Source organism: Hyperolius riggenbachi, chromosome 12 (assembly GCF_040937935.1).
Source record: "Hyperolius riggenbachi isolate aHypRig1 chromosome 12, aHypRig1.pri, whole genome shotgun sequence".
Taxonomy (NCBI): Eukaryota; Metazoa; Chordata; class Amphibia; order Anura; family Hyperoliidae; genus Hyperolius; species Hyperolius riggenbachi.
In genome coordinates, this window is record NC_090657.1 from 8,370,834 (window position 1) to 8,394,689 (window position 23,856).

The window sequence follows — 23,856 nt, forward strand, 5'->3', positions numbered from 1 at the left end:
AGCGAGCAGGGAAGCTGGCCAGCATCTTTGTTTAAATCCTTTTTAAGGAGTATCTTTATAAAGAATAAAAGCCATGCTGAGAATCCCCTATGAAGAGATGGACTAGTCCAAAACCTGTCGCTTCTGTCAGATTTCTACTACCTACTTAAGTGACAGCAACATGGGAGAAAAGAAATGTATGGCTCATTTTACTCTGGAAGGAATGTACTTCTTATCTGTCTTTGTTTGCACATATTTTAAATTTTAAAATTGTTCGCCATAGTGCCCCTTTAACATATGGTTATACTCACCAGGGTGGGCTGCAAATACTCACAACCCCCATTAGAGCCTATGGCGAAGTGACCGTCCCCACTCAGTATTCCAGGTATGCTATTCAGGAACTGGTTAGTCGGACTCCTTGAAAGTCCTTTAGCGGAGCACAAAAAACTACAACCTCCCAAGTCCCAACAGAAGTGTAAAGCTTATAGAAATGTTGGAGGCACACTATGTATATAAAATAGTCTAAAAAGGAGCGACAATGTTGGTCTTGCCTCTCCTGAGGAACAAAGCCAGTATTACTGGAAATAAAGGATTTTTTATTCAAGCATTAAAAAAGACAATGCGTTTCACTGGGGCTTGCCTGCTTCTTCAGGTCAATCTGATAAAAGTGCCTTAGCAGTCTAGCTGTGCTATCCTCGACCTTTTATTTCCAGTAAAACTGGTCTTGTTCTGCAGGAGACTCTGCCTTTCCATTATAGACTTTAAGTGTCTTATATACAGTACATTGAGCGCTTTGGGACAATGTTTGTATGGGAAATAAATGCTTTTTTACTCACACAAACTAGTGCAGAGGGGCTGAACTACTAAGCTGAAGAACAGTGGAGGACACAGGAGAACATATGTAATTTTCTTTCAAATGTCCTGTTATTAAAGGGAATCTGAAGTGAAAATAAACTTATGAAATAATGAATTGTATGTGTAACACAGCTAAGAAATAGAACATTGCCTGCAAAGAAAAGAGTCTCATATAGTTTCCAGTACAGGAAGAGTTAAGAAACTTCAATTGTTATCTATGCAAAAGAGCTTCTCTGAGCTCTCAGACTAATTTAGGGCTAGTGCACACCAAAAACCTCTAGATCTGTTAACGCTAGAGGTTTTAGAAGCAGATTTCAGGGCGATTCTAGGCATGATTACAGATATTTTCTAAACATGCCTAGCGTTTTGGAGCGTTTTTGTGTAGCAGATTTCATATATTGTTACAGTAAAGCTGTTACTGAACAGCTTCTGTAACAAAAACGCCTGGAAAACCGCTCTGATCTGGCGTTTTTCAGAGCGGTTTTCCACTTTCCTATACTTTACATTGAGGTAGAAACGCCTCAGAAGTCTAAAAAATGCTGCAGCCCCCGAGTTTGCGTTTGTGGAAAAAAAGAACCGATCTGGTGTGCACCAGCCCATTGAAATACATTACCCAAACAGTTTTCAAACAGCTAGCGTTTTTAAAAATGCTCCAGAACCGCTCTGGTGTGCACCAGCCCTAAGTCAGGGAGCAATGCTATTTTCTAAAGCACTTGTACATAAAAAGAAACAATGAAAGACAACTTAAAGCTGTATCATCACCATAAAAATCAAATTTCAACAGCAACTGGTCTGAGTGTATTAAGTGCAGGGGTGCCTCTAGTCATTTTGTCACTCCAGGCGAGAAAACCTGTGGCGCCCCCCCCCCCCCCCTCCCAAGCCCCTCCCCCCAGGAAAATAATCATAATGCAGCATCGTTTCACCAGAAAATAATCGTAATGTGGCAGTGTTTCACCAGAAAATACACTTATTGCAGCAGCATTTCACCAGAAATTAATCATAGGGCAGCAGTGTTTCACCAGAAAATAATCGTAATGGGGCAGCGTTGTCAGAAAATAATCGTAATGTGGAAGCGTTTCACCAGAAAATACACGTAATCCGAGCAGAGAGGGAAAGAGTAGAGAGGGAGAGGCAGCATAAGATGTAAGAGGGGGGTAGAGGAACAGAGAGGGGGAGAGATAGACAGCATAAGATGGAAGAGGGTGCAGAGAAACAGAGGGGAGAGGGAGAGACAGCATAAGATGGAAGAGAGTGCAGAGGAACAGAGAGGGGTAGAGACAGCATATGATGGAAGAGGGGGCAGAGAGGGGAGAGGGAGAGACAGCACAGCACTAAAGCACAGGTTTACAGCTTTACCAGCCTACAGCCTAACCAGCTTTCAAAGAAAACTCTAGTATCAAAAGAGCAGGGCACATTCTAGCAGTTATAACAGTACTGGGAGTCTGCACACAGGACAGGAAGTGTTCTTAGCAGCCTGCCTGCATACCTTCTCTTCTGCCTGTGCATGCAGCTTATCATCTCTGGAGCAGAAACTTCCCTTCTCCCGGGCTGTGTTGCTGTCTTGTGCGGTGCGGGGCTCCAACACGGACATATCACATTCTTCTCTCTGTGACTGCATCTGTCCCCTGGCTGTCTCGCTCCAGTGTCTGTGTGCAGCCAGTGACACAGGTGGGGGGTCAGACTGTCGGGGGCATAAGCTGGCTGGCCGCTGGCTCCTGGTTTGACTGGCGTGGGGCGGAGTTAAAGGCTGGGCCACACGGGATAAACACTTTACCTGTGTGGCTACTGAGAAGAAGGGGCACGGCTTTAAAGAAGGAGCCTGGCAGAGAAGAGCAGTATTGATTGCTCTATTGGCTGGGGAGAAGTGGAGGTGGAGGCACTGCTGAGCACATGGTAGCGTGCCGAGCACCGGGGACTGAGTCGGGAGGTAATATAATATAAAAAAAAAAAAAAAAACATGGTCACGGTAGCAGCGGTGGGGGAATGCGCCTCACCACCTCATGGCGCCGCACCACTTCATGGCGCCCCAGGCAACCGCCTATACTTGCCTGGTGGGTGAGACGCCCCTGATTAAGTGATAAAAGTGCTAATCCTGCATTCAAAACTTTTGGTTTGGAGTTATCACATACTTAAGGAGCACTGGCTCTTTAGTAGTCGTTGCCAAAGAATTGCATGCTGGGGGTTCTTATCTATAATCTATTCCTCCTCTTCCCTTTATTTCCCTGCCAGCTGCTTATCTGAAACCCAATTCCCTACTCACTTGTGTTTACAAGCAAGGCTGAGGCGACTCAGCGATTGGAGGAGACAAGAAAAAAAGTAAATGGCAGAAATGACATCAGGATTTAGCCTAAACTGTGGGCAAAAGACATGGTTCCCACCAGGAACAGAATTCTCTTCATTTGCTATATAACATTCACTGAAATCAAAACATGGACAGTACAATACATGTGTTATGCAAGTAGGTCAAGTATTTATCTACTTATATATGTGTTTATTTTCCCTGGCATAGTATGGCTGATCCTACTGCTTTAAGATACGATTTTACTGCAGAGAAGTTCAAATGGTCATTGGCTCTGCTCTGTTTCATAGTTTTATGCAGAGTGAGGTTTGTAAACTGCAAGTATGACAGAATGATGATAAAACATTAAAAAAAAAGGTTTGAGAAACGCTGACCTATTGAGAACGTATTTTCTCTAATACCCACTAACCATATTTAACCTTTATTCCTGCAAAAATATAGTCTAAATAAATCACAATTGTGGGATGCAAACTCTAAACCCCCAAAATTCGGAATTCCTTCGGATTTCCATACAAAATTTCTGAATTGCTGCGGATTCTGCAATTCTGACAATGCCTATTTGTAACTCTTACCTGGGCGATAACAGAACATAATGTGAGCTGATGAAACATTAGTGCAGCAGTAGCAGCAGCAGCAGTAAGAACATGCTTGGCTGTTGTTGCAGTTAGTGGCACTAGCAAGTCATTCAGCAATCGCTGCCATCTGATATAACCCAGAAGTTGTTACATTTTACAATCTCAGTACATCAGCCCTATAGTCTCTGATAAATACAACCAGCTGTAACACCTTCCTGCAAATAATCTGAATCTCCACTGTAAAGCCAGGGGCATTACTTGGGTATACCAGGCACCTCAACCTTCCCATTAGGACAGTGTTAGGCACCCCCCCACCACCACCACCTAGCTAGTGTAGTTACTACAGTTCATGAGCTTCAAGAGTATCTGTAATGCTGGAACATTTCAAGAGTGGGCAATGCAAAATGTGGAGGAAAAAGACCCGATATACCACACAAAAAGTAGCACAGGTTTAACATGTTTTCTCTTTGTATTCTTTTTTTTAAAAATCAGTTCACACCCGTAAGTAGGCTGTAACGTTGGAGCAGATGAGTTGGGAGTTGCTCGGAATGTCCATGACCAGGTTTTTACTGGGCAAAGAAGAGTCAGAGAAGAGCGTTCTGCGGAGGAATCGGTTCTTCTGAATGTCAAGCTGGATATCAGCTAATAGACCTGAAAAATAAAAAAAATGAGTCAATGAAAGTAGAGATGGCCCGAACGGTTCCCGGCGAACTTCCGGGGTTCGCGATCGCGGAAAACCGCAAACTTTTCCGGAAGTTCGATTCGCCCCCGTAGTACATCATGAGGGTCAACTTTGAGCCTCTACATCACAGTCAGCAGGCACATTGTAGCCAATCAGGCTACACTCCCTCCTTTAGCCCACCCCTTATAAAAGGCAGGCAGCGTCAGGCATTTGACTCACTCGTGTGCCTGCAGTAAATAGAGAAGGGACTGCTGCTGTAGACTCTCACAGGGAAAGCTTAGTTAGGCTCTTGTAGGCTTGCTAGCTTGCTCCTTGCTAAATCTTATTGCTAAAAAAGCACCCCTCAACAGCTCTTTTGTGAGCCAATCTTGTTCTTGTGATCTATTTTTTGTGTGTGTGTGTGCGTGTCCCACTGACACTTGTGTTGCATAGATATAGCCTTGCTAATTCATACTGTGTGTGCCACTGCCAGGCCCAGCACATTCAGTGACTACCTGTGTGTGTGACAGGTGCACATTGTAATACCCATCACTGCATAAACCTGCCTACCTGTTGTTCACAGTGCACCCACCTACCTACGTGAGCTGAGCGCACGCAGTGTCACTGTGCCTGTCCGGTACCTGTCTGTGTGTGACAGGTGCACATTGTAATACTCATTACTGCATATACCTACCTACCTGTTGTTCACAGTGCACCCACCTACCTACGTGAGCTGAGCGCACGCAGTGTCACTGTGCCTGTCCGGTACCTGTCTGTGTGTGACAGGTGCACATTCTAATACCCATCACTGCATATACCTACCTGTTGTGTTCAGTGCACCTACCTACGTGAGCGCACGCAGTGTGATATTCAATACCACCAGTCAATGTACCTGTTCACGGTACGTGTGTGTGACAGGTGCACATTTGTAATACCCATCACTGCATATACCTACCTGTTGTGTTCAGTGCACCCACCTACCTACGTGAGTGCACGCAGTGTGATATACCACTCCGTGCATACCCGTTAACTGCACCTGTGTGACTGCACATTGTATTAGTCAAGTCAGTGCATACCTTTCACTTCATCCCCCCCAATATGGACAAAACAAAAGGCAGAGGCAGGTCACCCGGCAGGTCTGTTCGAGGTCGCGCTGTCATGATTTTGTGTGGCCCTCAACCAAAGTACAGTGTTCAGAAGAAGGCACGTGCCATCAACCCCCAATATTGTCAGGACGTAGTTGATTATTTAACACAGAACAACCTCATCTTTCTCAGTTTCCACACAGAAGCGTGACATATCTTCCTCCTCCTGCTCTGATTCTGGCACCCCACTTAACACTCAGTCAGCCGCCATCACCAAAGTGCCATCACCCCAGGGCTCAGCGGTGTGGACATTTTTTTGTGTGTCTGCCTCAGATGAGAGCAATGCCATCAGTACTCTCTGCCACCGAAAATTGAGCCGTGGAAAGACCAAAACCCGCGTAGGGACAACTACCTTACGAAGGCACATGATTACAAAGCACAAATTGCAATGGGATGACCACCTGAGGAAAAGCAGCACACAAAAGCAAAGCCACACACTGCAGTGGAAGATACCAGGCCACAATTTTTTCTCGAAAAAGGCGATACCTAAACTGTACCGTGATGTTGAAAGGCAAGTGGTGACATCTCTGGCACACAGCATTAGGTCAAGGGTCCATCTGACCACAGATGCCTGGTCTGCAAAGCACACTAAGGCCTGCCTGAAGACTAATGGCCCATACACACCAGCTACAAATGTAGCTGGTGGCTAGCACACGGGAGCGTGTGCGCAACAGTTAAGTGACAGCTCGTCGCCAGTTCCCTCCGTATACACACTGCAGAAGAGGGATTAGGCATGCGACGGAAGTGGTCGCCGACATCCCTCCCCCCCTCCGGAAACACAGTGCACTGAAGTGTAGGTCGCTGTCGCTAGTCCACATACCCACGCGGACTAGCGACAGTTGCAGCGGAGTTGACTGCGCCAATCACCTGGCGACAGCAGCGACGAGCGAAGGTTCGGGGTGCGCGCCCGTGTTGCGCCTCATACTCACGGGCGACCTGTCGCCGCAACACGCGCGCGCCACATGGTTGCGTCGACAATTGTAGCCCGTGAGTATGGGCCATAAGCCAGTCCCCACACACAGCATCTCTGCCTGCACGCCGTGTGACTGCCTGCCCCAAGACTAAGTCTCTCTCCACACAGCATCTCTGCCCGCAGGCCGGTTGACTGCCTTTTCCGCCACCACCAACAGGGTCCAGAACTCCAGGTGGATTCCTGAATTTTTAAGGCCACAGCGGCCGCTATAATAATTTTTCTGGTGCGTGTACATGCTTGCCTAATTTTTTTGACTGCACTGCGAGCGGCTGCAACAACAAAACAAAAGGCATGTACAGCGGCTTGCAAAAGTATTCGGCCCCCTTGAAGTTTTCCACATTTTGTCACATTACTGCCACAAACATGCATCAATGTTATTGGAATTCCACGTGAAAGACCAATACAAAGTGGTGTACATGTGAGAAGTATAACAAAAATCATACATGATTCCAAACATTTTTTACAAATAAATAACTGCAAAGTGGGGTGTGCGTAATTATTCGGCCCCCTTTGGTCTGAGTGCAGTCAGTTGTCCATAGACATTGCCTGATGAGTGCTAATGACTAAATAGAGTTCACCTATGTGTAATCTAATGTCAGTACAAATACAGCTGCTCTGTGACGGCCTCAGAGGTTGTCTAAGAGAATCTTGGGAGCAACAACACCATGAAGTCCAAAGAACACACCAGACAGGTCAGGGATCAAGTTATTGAGAAATTTAAAGCAGGCTTAGGCTACAAAAAGATTTCCAAAGCCTTGAACATCCCACAGAGCACTGTTCAAGCGATCATTCAGAAATGGAAGGAGTATGGCACAACTGTAAACCTACCAAGACAAGGCCGTCCACCTAAACTCACAGGCCGAACAAGGAGAGCGCTAATCAGAAATGCAGTCAAGAGGCCCATGGTGACTCTGGACGAGCTGCAGAGATCTGCAGCTCAGGTGGGGGAATCTCACCAAAGGAAAACTATTAGTTGTGCACTGCACAAAGTTGGCTCTTATGGAAGAGTGGCAAGATGAAAGGCATTGTTAACAGAAAGCATAAGAAGTCCCGTTTGCAGTTTGCCACAAGCCATGTGGGGGACGCAGCAGACATGTGGAAGAAGGTGCTCTGGTCGGATGAGACCAAAATGGAACTTTTTAGCCAAAATGCAAAACGCTATGTGTGGCAGAAAACTAACACTGCACATCACTCTGAACACACCATCCCCACTGTCAAATATGGTGGTGGCAGCATCATGCTCGGGGGTGCATCTCTTCAGCAGGGGCAGGGAAGCTGGTCAAAGTTGATGGGAAGATGGATGGAGCCAATACAGGGCAATCTTGGAAGAAAACCTCTTGGAGTCTGCAAAAGACTTGAGACTGGGGCGGAGGTTCACCTTCCAGCAGGACAATGACCCTAAACATAAAGCCAGGGCAACAATGGAATGGTTTAAAACAACACATATCCATGTGTTAGAATGGCCCAGTCAAAGTCCAGATCTAAATCCAATCGAGAATCTGTGGCAAGATCTGAAAACTGCTGTTCACCAACGCTGTCCATCTAATCTGACTGAGCTGGAGCTGTTTTGCAAAGAAGAATGGGCAAGGATTTCAGTCTCTAGATGTGCAAAGCTGGTAGAGACATACCCTAAAAGACTGGCAGCTGTAATTGCAGCAAAAGGTGGTTCTAACCCTACATGGATGTCTTTCAACACAAGGTATGTGTTTCTATACATAAATCTGTACATTTCCAGTCTGGTCAGGTCCTGTCAGTTTTGTATCTGTTTTGTATGTGTTCCTATGGGTGTGTTCACACATAACAGGTGTACATTTCCGGTCCAGATGATAGACATTACCATGGTTTGCATGACCACACAAACAGTACAAAAGGTAAATAAAATCACACACTGTATGAATTCTACTTACTCAGACTCTTGGGTAGACTCTTCCCCCAAGCCCGAACACAGACATCTACTGAAAAACTAGACGGAAAATAAAATCATAATTAGAAAAATGGATGAAAATGAAATATTCCTTAAAAGTGAACCTGTAATGCTAGGATTTAAAGAGACTCTGTAACATCAAAAACCTCCCCTGGGGGGTACTCACCTCGGGTGGGGGAAGCCTCCGGATCCTAATGAGGCTTCCCACACCGTCCTCTGTCCCACGGGGGTCTCGCTGCAGCCCTCCGAACAGCCGGCGACAGACCCGACTGTAGCTTCAATATTTACCTTTGCTGGCTCCAGCGGGGGCGCTGTGGCTGCTTTCGGCACGGAAATAGACGGAAATACCCGATCTCCGTTGGGTCCGCTCTACTGCGCAGGCGCCGGAAACTTGCGCCTGCGCAGTAGAGCAGACCCGACGGTGATCGGGTATTTCCGCCTACTTCGGAGCCGACAGCCGTCAGAGCGCCTGCGCAGGAGCCGGGAAGGTAAATATTGACGTCACCGCTGCACGGAGGGCTGCAGCGAGACCCCCGAGGGATGGAGGACGGCGTGGGAAGCCTCATTAGGATCCTGAGGCTTCCCCCACCCGAGGTGAGTACCCCCCAGGGGACGTTTTGTCGGTACAGTTCCTCTTTAAGGCTAAACATCCAATTCTGTCAGTGTGCAAACATGTTCTGGTACCTGCATGTATAAGTGATAGAACAGGAGTATGCCTTTATAGTAAACTCCAAGGAATATGGCCCAGTAGTTTACTATATCAGTATTCATCATACATTGTATATTCATACAGGCGTCTGGTCAGGACCTGAGGACTGAGTTTACTATAGCTAGAGGTTTACTATTATCATGCTAGCGATCATGCTAATAATAATAAATTATAATACTGTGTTTCCCCTAAAGTAAGACATCCCCTGAGAATAAGCCCCAGCAGGAATTCCTTGCATGCTTGAAATATAAGACATCCCCCGAATGTAAGTCCTAGCAGCCGCCCACATGACACCAGCAAGTCACGCTCCATACAAAGCCTGGATATAGCTCTGTGCATGCTGCTTGTGTTTCAGCATGGCATGCAGTATATACATTCTGTATAGGAACACTACCAGCATTTCCCCAAAAAAATAAGACGTCTTTTGGAGCAAAAATTAATATAAGACAGTGTCTTATTTTTGGGGAAACACCATAATAATTCTGTAGTTATTCTGAATGTGTATGCTTATGAAAAAAATTTTTTTCAATATATATACAAACAATAAAAGACCCCATGAAGGAATGACTCATCCCAGGCCCACAGCTAGAGGTTAGAGTGACTATATAGCAGTCGCCTCACCAGGTGACATAACCAGCATCAGGATGATTACAAAGCTTCAGATCTGGGTTCAGGGAGTCCGGAGTGAATGTCAGGGATGTTTGGAGGTGCATTACCGGCTGTGCCCTGAAAGGAGGAATACAAGACAAACATAACAGGTGTAACTCCATAAAAATATGCTTACCAATAATGGCTCTAGGAATGCATCAGATTTTTTTGTACTGATACAGCTCTTTAATATTAATATTGAGTCCAGTTTTACACTGCAGACTGGCAGTAACAGTACGGTACCATCTGGGATTACCGCGATAGTAAGCGGTAATCACCGTCTGGCAGTTGGCCATGCAGGAAGTGGCGCTCCCTTGGCCAAAGCGTTCACGTGCGCGGAAGCGTATTATTAAAGTACTCTTCTGCGCATGCGCGACAATAAAAACTTGCAGTGGGTATTTAAACATGCGTCGCCATAGTCTTACATGACTTCTGGTCTGTCGCACATCGCTGCAGAGTCGCACGATAACGTAGGTTTGCCCTTGCGTCTGGGTTGCGGCGAAAACATCATGTTCCGTCGCATCACGCAGCGGCAGTAGGAAAGGACCAATAGACTAACATTGGCCTTCGTTGGGGTGCAGTAAAAAATGTCGCACCGCACCAGTGTGAAAGGGCCTAAAAGAGAACCCGAGGTGGGAATTACTTTTACTATTGGGGCACAGAGGCTGGTTGTGCGCACTAAGACCAGCCTCTGTTGCCCCATCGTGTGCCTCCATGTCCCCCCTGCTCGCCGCTATACCCCCCGCATTGCTGGCTGTGTCGCCAGCTCAATGTTTACCTTGCGCTGTCAGTCAGCGCCGCTCCCCCGCCTCCTCCGCATCGGCGCCACCCGCCGCGTCACTTCCCTCCTATCAGCGGGAGGGAAGGGACACGGGCGGGTGCGCCGATGCGGAGGAGGCAGGGGAGCAGCGCTGACTGACAGCGCAAGGTAAACATTGAGCTGGCGACACGCTGCGTGTCGCCAGCAATGCGGGGGGTATAGCGGCGAGCAGGGGGGACATGGAGACACACGATGGGGCAACAGAGGCTGGTCTTAGTGCGCACAACCAGCCTCTGTGCCCCAATAGTAAAAGTAATTCCCACCTCGGGTTCTCTTAAAGGTCTGACATTAAAAAAAAGACCACAAAAACAAAACTACAGACTCGAGTTAAATAGAAACCTCAAAACGGTCAGAGAAGCTGCACTGCAGGAAATCAGGACTAGATAGTTTATTATGACAATGATGCATTCTCCTTCATTTACACATGCTTGTAATGGCTGGGGCAAGACACTCCAGCACACCACAAAGAGAAGGTATGTGTCTGACCTGTCATGTTTAAAGAGAACCCGAGGTGTGTTTAAAGAATGTTATCTGCATACAGAGGCTGGATCTGCCTATACAGCCCAGCCTCTGTTGCTATCCCAAACCCCCCTAAGGTCCCCCTGCACTCTGCAATCCCCCATAAATCACAGCCGTGCTGTGAGGCTGTGTTTACATCTGTAGTGTCAGTCTCAGCTGCTCCCCCGCCTCCTGCATAGCTCTGGTCCCTGCCCCCGTCCCTTCCCTCCAATCAGCAGGGAGGGAAGGGATGCAGGCGGGGACCGGATTTCTGCAGGAGGCGGGGAGAGCAGCAGACTGACACTATAGAGATAAACACAGCCAGCTCTGACAAGCTGTTTGTCAGCAGCATGGCTGTGATTTATGAGGGATTGCAGAGTGCAGGGGGACCTTAGTGGGGTTTGGGATAGCAACAGAGGCTGGGCTGTATAGGCAGATCCAGCCTCTGTATGCAGATAACATTCTTCAAACTCACCTCGGGTTCTCTTTAAAGAGAATCTGTATTGTTAAAATCGCACAAAAGTAAACATACCAGTGCGTTAGGGGACATCTCCTATTCCCCTCTGTCACAATTTTGCCGCTCCCCGCCGAATTAAAAGTGGTCAAAAACAGTTTTTATAAACAAACAAAATGGCCACCAAAACAGGAAGTAGGTTGATGTACAGTATGTCCACACATAGAAAATACATCCATACACAAGCAGGCTGTATACAGCCTTCCTTTTGAATCTCAAGAGATTATTTGTGTGTTTACCTTCTGTCCCCCTGCAGCTCTCATCCACTGAATACTAGTGACAGGCTTCCTGCAGACAGCTCTGCCTGTGCCCCTCTCTGTAATGCCTCGGTATGTGTCAGCCAGCTCCTTTCACAGCCTAACAGAGGAGGATTTTTATCCAGCTCTCTTCTATCACTGATAAGATAGCAGAGACGCTGCTGGCTTATGTAAATAACACATACACGGGAGTGTGCATAGAGGGGCCTGGAGAGGGGTGTGCAGAACAGATCAGCACGGAAGAGTTGGCAGCCTTCCAGACACAGGGCGACAAGTCCGACAGGGGAAAGATACATTGATTTATTACAGAGATGGTGATAGTAGAAAGTGCTACAGTAAGCCAGAGCACATTAGAACAGGTTTAGGAACTTGTAGGATGGTAGAAAACAGGATGACATTTTTGTTACAGAGACTCTTTAAAGGATAATTGTGGGGCGTGGCCAGCCGGCGATGTGAGCAGACGCATCTCACACAGCTCCCGCGCTGATCCGATAATATTTGATCCTGCACGTTGATCTGAACCCCTGATTGGGTCACCACAGGCGGAGATTACAGCACAGACACCCTCAGTCTACCCGGGCGAAGGAAACCGCACAAATGGCGATGATGCTGAGGAATAGAGAGGAGAAGGCCTCCGCAGACCATCCAAAGAGGCAAGATGGCGCCGATCCTCCTCCAGCACAACACCCAGACTCCCAGCGCAGCGATATAGCGGCTAGGCTCGAGAAATTTGCGCACAAGGAGCCCAAGAATATGCCCGGAGAGATAGCTCCCGATAAACAAAATGCTGACGGAGCAGAGATAGAGGGGGCCCAAGCGGAAATCGAAGGTTCGGCTGCGGAGGAGTGGGAAACTGAGCTTGAGCCAGGAGTACCTGCCGCAACCCCGAAGCCAAAAGCAGCCAGATCCGGTAAGCTGGGAGGGGGAGGAAGGAAAGCGAAAGAGCCTCTGCCTAGTGAAATTTTGGCCGCAGTGCAGGCCTGTAACGAAGCCATACTCTCTCTGACGCAGCAGACAGGCGGAATTAAAGAGGAGCTGGGGCTGATACGACAGGACATTAGTAACATAAGGGAAAGAACCTCAGCAGTAGAAACAAGAGTTAGTAATGTGGAAGATCAAGTGGGCCCGATTACACGTGATTTAAAACGAGTTATAAGGCATGCCATTGCAAACTCTGATAAAAATGACGACATGGAAAATCGTCTTCGCCGCAATAATGTGCGCATTGTAGGCCTTCCTGAAAAGACTGAGGACTCGGACCCTACATTGTTTATTGAAAACTTACTTATATCTCTCTTTGGCCGGGAAACCTTTACTAACCTATATGCGATAGAGCGGGCGCACCGTGTCCCCACTCGTATGCCAAAGCCTGGAGCTGCCCCTAGGCCCTTTCTTGCTAGGTTTCTTCACTATAGAGATCGTGAAGCTCTTCTGAATGCAGCTAGGCTAAAAGGATCCATCAGTTACAATGGAGTCAAACTCTCATTTTATCCTGACTTCTCAGCAGAAGTACAGAAACAGAGACTGAAGTTCTATGATATTAAGAAACGTCTTCAGAAAATGCAAGTACAATATGCCATGCTTTATCCGGCGAAACTTAAAGTCATGACAAACAATGAGGCCCATTTCTTTCTTTCACCAGGAGAAGCCGCGGATTGGCTTGATCAAAATGAACAGCATATAAAAGCAAAGTCTCCTGTAGCTGCTGATTAAACTTTGGCATTATCCGTACAGGACTATATTAAGATTATGGAAACCGTACTCCAGCTTAAACGCTGAGTGGATGACAGCAGTCATTTGGAAAATGTTTTATGATTTTTGTGTGGGTGCTTTCTACCAGGCTCAATATCCTTGAGTTAATGTAAGGGGGAAACCCCGGTGTCTGTGGCTGAGTAATATTGCTACTGTACTGCTGTGCAGTGACCGTGTCTTGAAGGGGGGTAATGGATATAAGATCCGCTCTAATATATTACTCTGACTATATATTGAAATGTTTGAGGGGAGAGGAGAAATCTCTGTGCCCTCAGATGGTAAGTAAGTTGGTTTGGCAAAACTCGACTAATTATAGGGCAAGACCCTTTGGTTATATGTTTAACAATATTTCAGGGGGGAAACCCTATTTATGGGTCTGGGCTCTTATGGTAAAAATTTTTGGGATCACGCAAGCAATGATGTTCACTATGGTTGGTGGGTGGGGGGAAATTTTGGGGAGGTTACTTCAACTGTATTCTCTAGTTAATCAAAAAGCAGCAGCAGCAGTTAATCTATGTTTATTGGCCCAAAAAGGCAACCACACTAATCCCTTAGTACACTTTAAACATCTAAAATGGAAGATATCACTATATTAAACTGGAATGTAAGGGGGTTATCTGATGCAACAAAACGATATGCAATTTTTTCTGCTCTACAGAAAGCTGGACCTGCTATTTACTGCCTACAGGAAACCCACCTTATGCCTTATTCTTTGCATCTCCTAAAAAAAAAATGGATATCACACAGCTTTCACTCTACGCACTCCTCCTACTCAAGAGGTGTATCCTTATTAGTTCACAGCAAAATACATTTCTCCCTTGTGGCATCTATAGTGGATCCAGAGGGGCGTTTTGTAATAGTGCACGGACGGATTAATAACCTGGAATGCATCATAGCAACTATTTATGCGCCTCCCCCTTTTTCATTACTTAATTTACAGCCTATTGTAAACTTCATAAAAGATAAGGGACATCTTCCGTTATTATGGGTGGGGGATTTTAATATGTTTTTGGACCACAAGCTAGACAGGTTTAGGTCCCGGGCACAACCGTCTCAGCTCTCTCCATTGGCTAGATTCCTTGGGGAGTTGGGCCTGATGGATGTCTGGCGTTCTATGCATCCCGAAGATTTACAGTACTCGTGTTTTAACAAAACACATATGTCCCTGTCCAGGATAGATTTAGCCATTTGTAATGCTCCTATGAAAATGATGATTCAGAAAGCAGAGTATCTAGTAAGATCTCTTTCCGATCACACCCCATTAAAAGTCGTTATCTCTTCTTGCACGAATCATAGGAAACTAAGACCACCTTGGAAACTAAACCCTTATTGGTTAGCATTGATTAATACTCATTCTGATATTATCAAAGAGATTACTGTATTTTTTGCTTGTAACAATGACCCTAATAATAAGTTGTGGTCCTGGGATGCATTCAAGGCCTTTCTCCGGGGGCTCTTCTCCAGGGAAATCAATAAAATTAGATCCAAAACGAAAAATTCTGATATTTCTTTGACCAAAACGGTAGGGGATAAAGAAGCTGAATTTATTGCTGATCCTACAGACGCCAATAGGCTGGCCTGGACGCAAGCCCAGGACAACCTCAAAGAGCACTTGATATCCAAGGCAAATCATAAACGCTTCTTTCAGAAGCAAGCATTTTTTGAACAAGGGGACCAAACGGGACACCTGCTCTCAGTCATAACTAAGGCTCAATCCCCCCCTAATATAATTAGTGCTTTATCTACCCCCACTGGAGCCATAGCTACAGACTCTACGGCTATTAGCCTAGAACTGCAGAGATTTTATAAAGACCTGTATTCCTCAAGAGTAGCATATAGTTCTCAAGATTTAGATAACTATCTGTCCCTCATTCCATTATTGGGTCTTAGTGAGGTGGATGCAGCCATGTTGGAGTCTCCTATTGTGCTGGAGGAGTTAGAGGTTGCAGTGGCCTCGTTTCCAAATAATAAAGCCCCAGGCAATGACGGCCTCCCCTTGGAAATTTACAAAAGATATGATGATTTACTACTACCTAAGCTCCTGGAAGTATTTAATGCAGCATTTGACCTGGGCGTTTTACCGAACTCAATGACGGAGGCAGTAATTGTCTTAATCCTCAAACCAGGCAAGGAGTCCCTTAAGGCAGAATCATATAGACCAATCTCTCTTCTGACAACTGACATTAAGATACTATCGAAGGTCTTGGCAAATCGGCTTGCAAAGGTAATTACTACTCTGGTTGGATCAGACCAATCAGGTTTTATTCCATCTAAGTCTACGGCAATCAATATTAGAAGGGCCTTTCTCAATGTTCAGCTTCCTGCTGATAACATTGGAGAGAGAGCTATCCTATCACTTGATATTGCCAAGGCCTTCGATAGTGTCGAATGGATATATCTATATAAGGTGCTGGAACTAATGAACTTTGGTCCCAATTTCCTTCAATGGGTAAAAATTCTATATAGCCATCCAAAGGCATGTATTAGAGTTAACAACTCCAACTCCCCATTTTTTGGCCTGGAAAGAGGCACCCGTCAAGGGTGTCCTCTATCCCCACTTTTATTTGCCTTAGCCATAGAGCCCCTTGCTGGACTGGTCAGAAATAACAAACAAATACAAGGATTTAAATATGGGGCCCTTGAAGAAAAAATAGCATTATATGCTGATGACACCCTATTATTTTTACAGGACACAGATACTTCTTTAATTAACGCTATGTCAGCCTTGTCTGATTTTGGTAGGTTCTCCGGCCTGGTGGTAAACTGGGACAAATCATGTCTCTTAGCACTGGATAGACAAGATCCAATTTTGCCGCAATGTTGTTCTCAAATCCAAAAAGTGACATCATTTAAATACTTAGGAATTACTGTCTCACCTGATATTTCTCAATTTGAATCCTTAAACCTCTCCCCACTTTTAATTAAGATACGTCAGAAACTCAAAATATGGTCAAAGTTGCCCCTATCTCCAGTTGCTAGGGTTAATTTATTGAAAATGGTAACGATGCCTCAACTTCTGTATATCTTGCATAATTCTCCAATATGGCTGCATCTTAAGATATTTAAAACAATCGATAGAATTTTCAGGGATTTTATCTGGGGTACGGGCAGGGTAAAAATAAAACTACAATATCTTCAATACCCTAAAGACGAAGGAGGATTGGCTGTGCCAAACGCGTGGGTGTATTTTCTTGCGTCGCAGTTTCAACACCTGGCAGGGTGGGAATCTCAAGAACTTTTAGATTCTAGTAGGCTAATTCTGAATACTAAACTATGTAATACATCTATTTATGCAACACTTGAAGCTGGTACATGTGGCTCCTTCAGCAATGGTAAAATTCCAACTTTGACCTTGATGCAAAAAGTCTGGGACAGGATACGCTCTATGCAAAACATAGAGGGTATTACAGCCTACACCCCACTAAATGGTAACACTCGCCTTGTAGAACTGAGGGAATTGTCATTTCTCAATCATTGGGCAAACAAAGGTATTGTATATTTAGTGCAGGTTCTAAATGGTATAGAACCTGTATCTTGTTTAAGTATAGCTGGATTATTAAAAGTTCCCCTATCGCCACTGTTACAATTTCAACATGCTCAACTGGTACATGCTATTCACCAGCAACAAAAAACACACTCACTCCTCTTTTACCCGGCACCATTATTTAACTTGATAGCCCAGTGTTGTTCCAGAAGTGGATTAATCTCACAATGTTACGCTATGTTGTTAGATTTGTTCTTAAAAAGATTTCCACTTAAGAGCTATGATAGATGGGTGGAGGAGCTGGATGACCTTTCAGAGGGGGATTGGGCTGAAATTTTACAAAATGTACCAATGATCTCTACTAATGCTACACATAAATTATCCCAACTTAATATACTTCACAGAACGCTGCTGACCCCCAAAAGGCTATATAGCATGCACTTTAGAGATGATCCTATTTGTGCCCGCTGTAGCAGAGAACATGGGGATCTTATACACATGCTATGGCACTGCCCCAAACTTCACAGATATTGGAAAGATATTTTAGACATAATTGATACTCTCATTAATACTACTGCTCCTCGAACTTTTCAGTTCTGCTTGTTGGGGCTATTTGCAGGATTAAATGTTCCAGATCCAACACAAATTATGCTTCATAGGCTGCTATTCCAGGCCAGAAAGCTTATCCTATCTGCTTGGATTGAACCGGCTCCTCCCTCCTCTATATTATGGATTGCACAGGTGAATGCTTACATAAAGCTTGAAAAACTGGTGTATGCGCACAGGGATGCACCTCAAAAATTTGAACAAATATGGGCTCCCTGGCTAAACACTCCTGGTCTTCCGGATCGGGCTCTGCTTATTGATAGAATATTTACTATGGGTAACTGTTAGGGATAAGAAAACCCACTAGTCATAACTACCTTCTCCATAACCCCTTTAGCTAATACAGTTATCCTCTATTTCATTAAAATCGCACTATGCTATGATAAAGGATTTGTATATCTACACTGACTATATGCTCTATGGTTGCACTTGTGCCAAATGTATCTGTATATAATACCTGCTGCTGCTGTAAAGTTTCATACTTGTTGTAAACTTGTTCTGTTTATACTCTGCTCCTTAATTTTTAATAAAGGATGATTTAAAAAAAAAAAAAAAGGATAATTGTAAGGAGAGGGACATGGAGGCTGCCATATTCATTTCATTTTAAACAATGCTAACTGCTTGGCATCTCACGGATTATCCCCACTGCTGATCTCTTTGGCTGCAGTAGAGTCTGTATTAAACACCGGAAACAAGCATAGCTAATCCAGTCAGGATTCAGTCAGAGCACCTGATCTGCTGCATGCTTGTTCAGGGGCTACGGCTAAAAGTACAGGCGCGGAGCTAGGGGGGGTCGGGGTAGGACAAGTGCCCCGGGGCGCCTGGTCCCCGAGGGCGCCCTCAGCCTGGCTGAGCTGCGGGTTTTTTTTTTTTTTTTTGCGGCGGAGGGGAGGGGAGCAGCGCAGAGAAGAGGGAGAGCTGTGCGGACGGTGGGGAAGGGGGGCCATATCCCCCCTCCTTCCCTCACCTTAGGTGCTCTCTCTCTCCCTCGCTGTCCCCTCCAATGTCCGGGTGGCTGGCCTGGCAGCGGCGGGCGGAACTCACCTCCGTCTCGCTCCAGCGCCGGCCGGAAGTTCGAGTGCGCAGCCGCTGCTCTGGTCTGGACCAGACCAGAGTAGTGGCAGATCCATCCGGCGCTGCGACGAGACGGAGGTAAGTTCCGCCCGCCGCTGCCAGCCTGAGCCACCCGGACATTGGAGGGGACACCGGGACAGCGAGGAAGGGAGAGCAGCTCTTCTCTGCGCTGCTCCCCTCCTGCTGGGGAGGGGGACACCTGACCTGGCTACCTACTCTGGGCACATGTACCCCTGGCTACATATACTGGACATATATCCCTGGCTACCTACTCTGGGCACATATACCCCTGGCTACCTACTCTGGGCACATATACCCCTGCCTACATATACTGGGCATATACCCCTGGCTACCTACTCTGGGCACATATACCCCTGGCTACCTACTCTGGGAACATATACCCCTGGCTACCTACTCTGGGCACATATACCCCTGGCTACCTACTCTGGGCATATATACCCCTGCCTACATATACTGGGCATATACCCCTGGCTACCTACTCTGGGCACATATACCCCTGGCTACCTACTCTGGGCACATATACCCCTGCCTACATATACTGGGCATATACCCCTGGCTACCTACTCTGGGCACATATACCCCTGGCTACCTACTCTGGGCACATATACCCCTGGCTACCTACTCTGGGCACATATACCCCTGGCTACCTACTCTGGGCACATATACCCCTGCCTACATATACTGGGCATATACCCCTGGCTACCTACTCTGGGCACATATACCCCTGGCTACCTACTCTGGGCACATATACCCCTGGCTACCTACTCTGGGCACATATACCCCTGGCTACCTACTCTGGGCATATATACCCCTGGCTACCTACTCTGGGCACATATACCCCTGGCTACCTACTCTGGGCACATATACCCCTGGCTACCTACTCTGGGCACATATACCCCTGGCTACCTACTCTGGGCATATATACCCCTGCCTACATATACTGGGCATATACCCCTGGCTACCTACTCTGGGCACATATACCCCTGGCTACCTACTCTGGGCACATATACCCCTGCCTACATATACTGGGCATATACCCCTGGCTACCTACTCTGGGCACATATACCCCTGGCTACCTACTCTGGGCACATATACCCCTGCCTACATATACTGGGCATATACCCCTGGCTACCTACTCTGGGCACATATACCCCTGGCTACCTACTCTGGGCACATATACCCCTGGCTACCTACTCTGGGCACATATACCCCTGCCTACATATACTGGGCATATACCCCTGGCTACCTACTCTGGGCACATATACCCCTGGCTACCTACTCTGGGCACATATACCCCTGGCTACCTACTCTGGGCACATATACCCCTGGCTACCTACTCTGGGCACATATACCCCTGGCTACATATACTGGGCATATACCCCTGGCTACCTACTCTGGGCACATATACCCCTGGCTACCTACTCTGGGAACATATACCCCTGGCTACCTACTCTGGGCATATATACCCCTGGCTACCTACTCTGGGCACATATACCCCTGCCTACATATACTGGGCACATATACCCCTGGCTACCTACTCTGGGCACATATACCCCTGGCTACCTACTCTGGGCACATATACCCCTGGCTACCTACTCTGGGCACATATACCCCTGGCTACCTACTCTGGGAACATATACCCCTGGCTACCTACTCTGGGCATATATACCCCTGGCTACCTACTCTTGGCACATATACCCCTGCCTACATATACTGGGCACATATACCCCTGGCTACCTACTCTGGGCACATATACCCCTGGCTACCTACTCTGGGCACATATACCCCTGGCTACCTACTCTGGGCACATATACCCCTGGCTACCTACTCTGGGCATATACCCCTGGCTACCTACTCTGGGCACATATACCCCTGGCTACCTACTCTGGGCACATATACCCCTGCCTACATATACTGGGCATATACCCCTGGCTACCTACTCTGGGCACATATACCCCTGGCTACCTACTCTGGGCACATATACCCCTGGCTACCTACTCTGGGCACATATACCCCTGCCTACATATACTGGGCACATATACCCCTAACTACATATACTGGGTACATATACCCCTGGCTACATATACTGGGCATTTATACCCCTGGCTACATATACTGGGCACATATACCTCTGGCTACATATACTGGGGACACATACCCCTGCCTACATATACTGGGCACATATACCCCTGGCTACCTGTTCTGTGGACATCTCTACCCCTGGCTACCTGTTCTGGGGACATCTATACTGCTGGCCACCTATTCTGGGGACACCTATAGACCTGGGGCTACCTATTTTTGGGCAAGCATTGCTGTCAGATTGAGTGTATTTTGGGGAACTGCTGCCAGGTGAGAGGTGTGTCTACATATTAAGGGGACATTCTGCCTATTTATGTGAAATGCTGTCTATTTATGTGCCTCATGACTGCTGAATTTGTCTTGTTGGGGGCCTCATGGTTACTGAATTTGTCTTGTTGGGGGCCTCATGATTTGTTGGGGGCCTCAAGATCGCTGAATTTGTCTTGTTAGGGGCCTCATGATTGCTGAATTTGTCTTGTTAGGGGCCTCATGATTGCTGAATTTGTCTTGTTGGGGGCCTCAGGATTGCTAAATTTGTCTTGTTGGGGGCCTCAGGATTGCTCATGATTGCGGAATTTGTCTTGATGGGGGTGGGGGGCTCATGATTGCTGAATTTGTCTTGGAACATGCTGGAAGGTACATACTGAGGGAGGGTGGGTGAGCGTGAGCCTGCTAACCTCCATGTACATTTGAAGGGGCGTGACCAAATGTGGAGTACCCATAACCACGCCCACATTTGGTCACGACCCTTCACCTTAGGGGGCGCATTAATAGTCTTTGTCCCCGGGCGCTGAAAACCCTAGCTACGCCTCTGTAAAAGTATAAGAGAAAGATCATCAGCAGGACTGCCAGACAATTTGCATTGTTTAAAGGCAAAGAAATATGTCAGCCTCCCTATTCCTGCTATTTAGGTATGCTTTACAGCAGCAGTAACCATGCTTGTCTGTTTGGGGGGTGACATGTGTTAAGCCTGAGCAATGAGAAGAGAGAAAAACAAAGGGACATATCAGGATAGGTTTAGGAGAAGGTCTTTACTAATTGGTCAACCAGTCGATCCACTCGCACTATACACTGGCTTCTACGGAAACAGTAAAAAAGGGCGCAGGTGGCTAGTGGACAAATCTGGCGCCGCCATTCACTCCCATAATAAATATCGTTTACTGGGCGCCGAACAAGAAAAAAGGGCGCCCGAGAATAATAACGTTTTCCAACGGCGTCCGAAGATTTTTAATGTTTTATAACTGCTTGTGATGATTTACGTTTCCTATTTCAATAAAACATTATTTTAAATGTTATCCCTTAGTGTTTGTAAAACGTTATTATGCACAAAATAAAGCGATCAGTACGTAACGTAAATTGTTATGTATTTTATCCCTTACTGTTTCTAAAACATTATTCTCCACACAATACAGTGATCACTAAGGGGGGTCTTAGGTTTAGGCACCATCAGGGGGGTCTTAGGTTTAGGCACCACCAGGGGGTCTTAGGTTTAGGCACCACCAGGGGGGCGTTAGGTTTAGGCACCACCAGGGGGGTCTTAGGTTTAGGCACCACCAGGGGGGTCTTAGGTTTAGGCACCACCAGGGGGGTCTTAGGTTTAGGCACCACCAGGGGGGTCTTAGGTTTAGGCACCACCAGGGGGGTCTTAGGTTTAGGCACCACCAGGGGGGTCTTAGGTTTGGGCACCACCAGGGGCTCTTAGGTTTGGGCACCACCAGGGGGGTCTTAGGTTTAGGCACCACCAGGGGGTCTTAGGTTTAGGCACCACCCGGGGTCTTAGGTTTAGGCACCACCAGGGGAGTCTTAGGTTTAGGCACCACTAGGGGGGTCATAGGTTTAGGCACCACCAGGGGGGTCATAGGTTTAGGCACCACCAGGGGGGTCTTAGGTTTAGGCACCACCAGAGGGGGTCTTAGGTTTAGGCACCACCAAGGGGGTCTTAGGTTTAGGCACCACCAGGAGGGTCTTAGGTTTAGGCACCACCAGGGGGTCATAGGTTTAGGCACCACCAGGGGGGTCTTAGGTTTAGGCACCACCAGGGGGGTCTTAGGTTTAGGCACCACCAGGGGGTCATAGGTTTAGGCACCACCAGGGGGGTCTTAGGTTTAGGCACCACCAGGGGGGTCTTAGGTTTAGGCACCACCAGGGGGGTCTTAGGTTTAGGCACCACCAGGGGGGGTCTTAGGTTTAGGCACCACCAGGGGGGTCTTAGGTTTAGGCCCCAACAGGGGGGTCTTAGGTTTAGGCACCAACAGGGGGGTCTTAGGTTTAGGCACCAACAGGGGGGTCTTAGGTTTAGGCACCAACAGGGGGGTCTTAGGTTTAGGCACCAACAGGGGGGTCTTAGGTTTAGGCACCAATACGGGGGTCTAGGAGTTAGGGGTAGGTACAGGGAGGGTTACTTACTAATTTTTTTTAAAACGTTATTATGCATTTCAGTTTTTAAACGGAAGATTAACATTTTCACAATTGCCGATTTCATGCACATTATTTAATGATTTATAACTTTATAAAACATTATTTATAAACAAAATATAGTACAATATATTTTTAAATGTTATCCATGCTTATCGTTCAAAACTCCGCGCCCTTTTTTCCCAGCGCCCCTTTTTAACGTACGCGGCTTCTACACATTAGACAGACACGACTCCTGGGAATACATGGCTCGATTCTGGCGCTCGATTCTGCGCCCGATTCTTTTATCTTCCGCTTGTTTTTCTTATCTTTTTCAATTCACTTCAATAACAAATCATCGGCAAAATGATGGAACGGTGATCGGACATGTCGGAAATGATCTATCTAACCATCTTATCAGCTCAGAATCGACCCGTGTATTCCCAGCATTACATCTTACAATCTCCACTTCTCAATCTCCATCTTTCTATTACAATGACTGGAAGAACATCATAAGATTTTGTTACCACTGTCCCTGCTTTTGGAGACCACAAGACAATGCAACTGTTCTGCTGGTATGCTGCCAAAC

General features: G+C 46.7%; 1 protein-coding gene across 1 annotated transcript in view; it reads right to left on the reverse strand.

Moving 5' to 3' along the window:
• Nucleotides 1-23,856, reverse strand: part of LOC137542331 (integrin alpha-IIb-like) — a 157,037-nt gene that overhangs the window by 50,159 nt on the left and 83,022 nt on the right. Inside the window, exons 16-18 of the mRNA XM_068264157.1 lie at nucleotides 9,742-9,846; nucleotides 8,395-8,450; nucleotides 4,208-4,359 (exon numbers count right to left, since the gene is read on the reverse strand). Of these exons, the coding sequence (XP_068120258.1) occupies nucleotides 4,208-4,359; nucleotides 8,395-8,450; nucleotides 9,742-9,846 (313 nt within the window). The remainder of the gene's footprint in view (nucleotides 1-4,207; nucleotides 4,360-8,394; nucleotides 8,451-9,741; nucleotides 9,847-23,856) is intronic.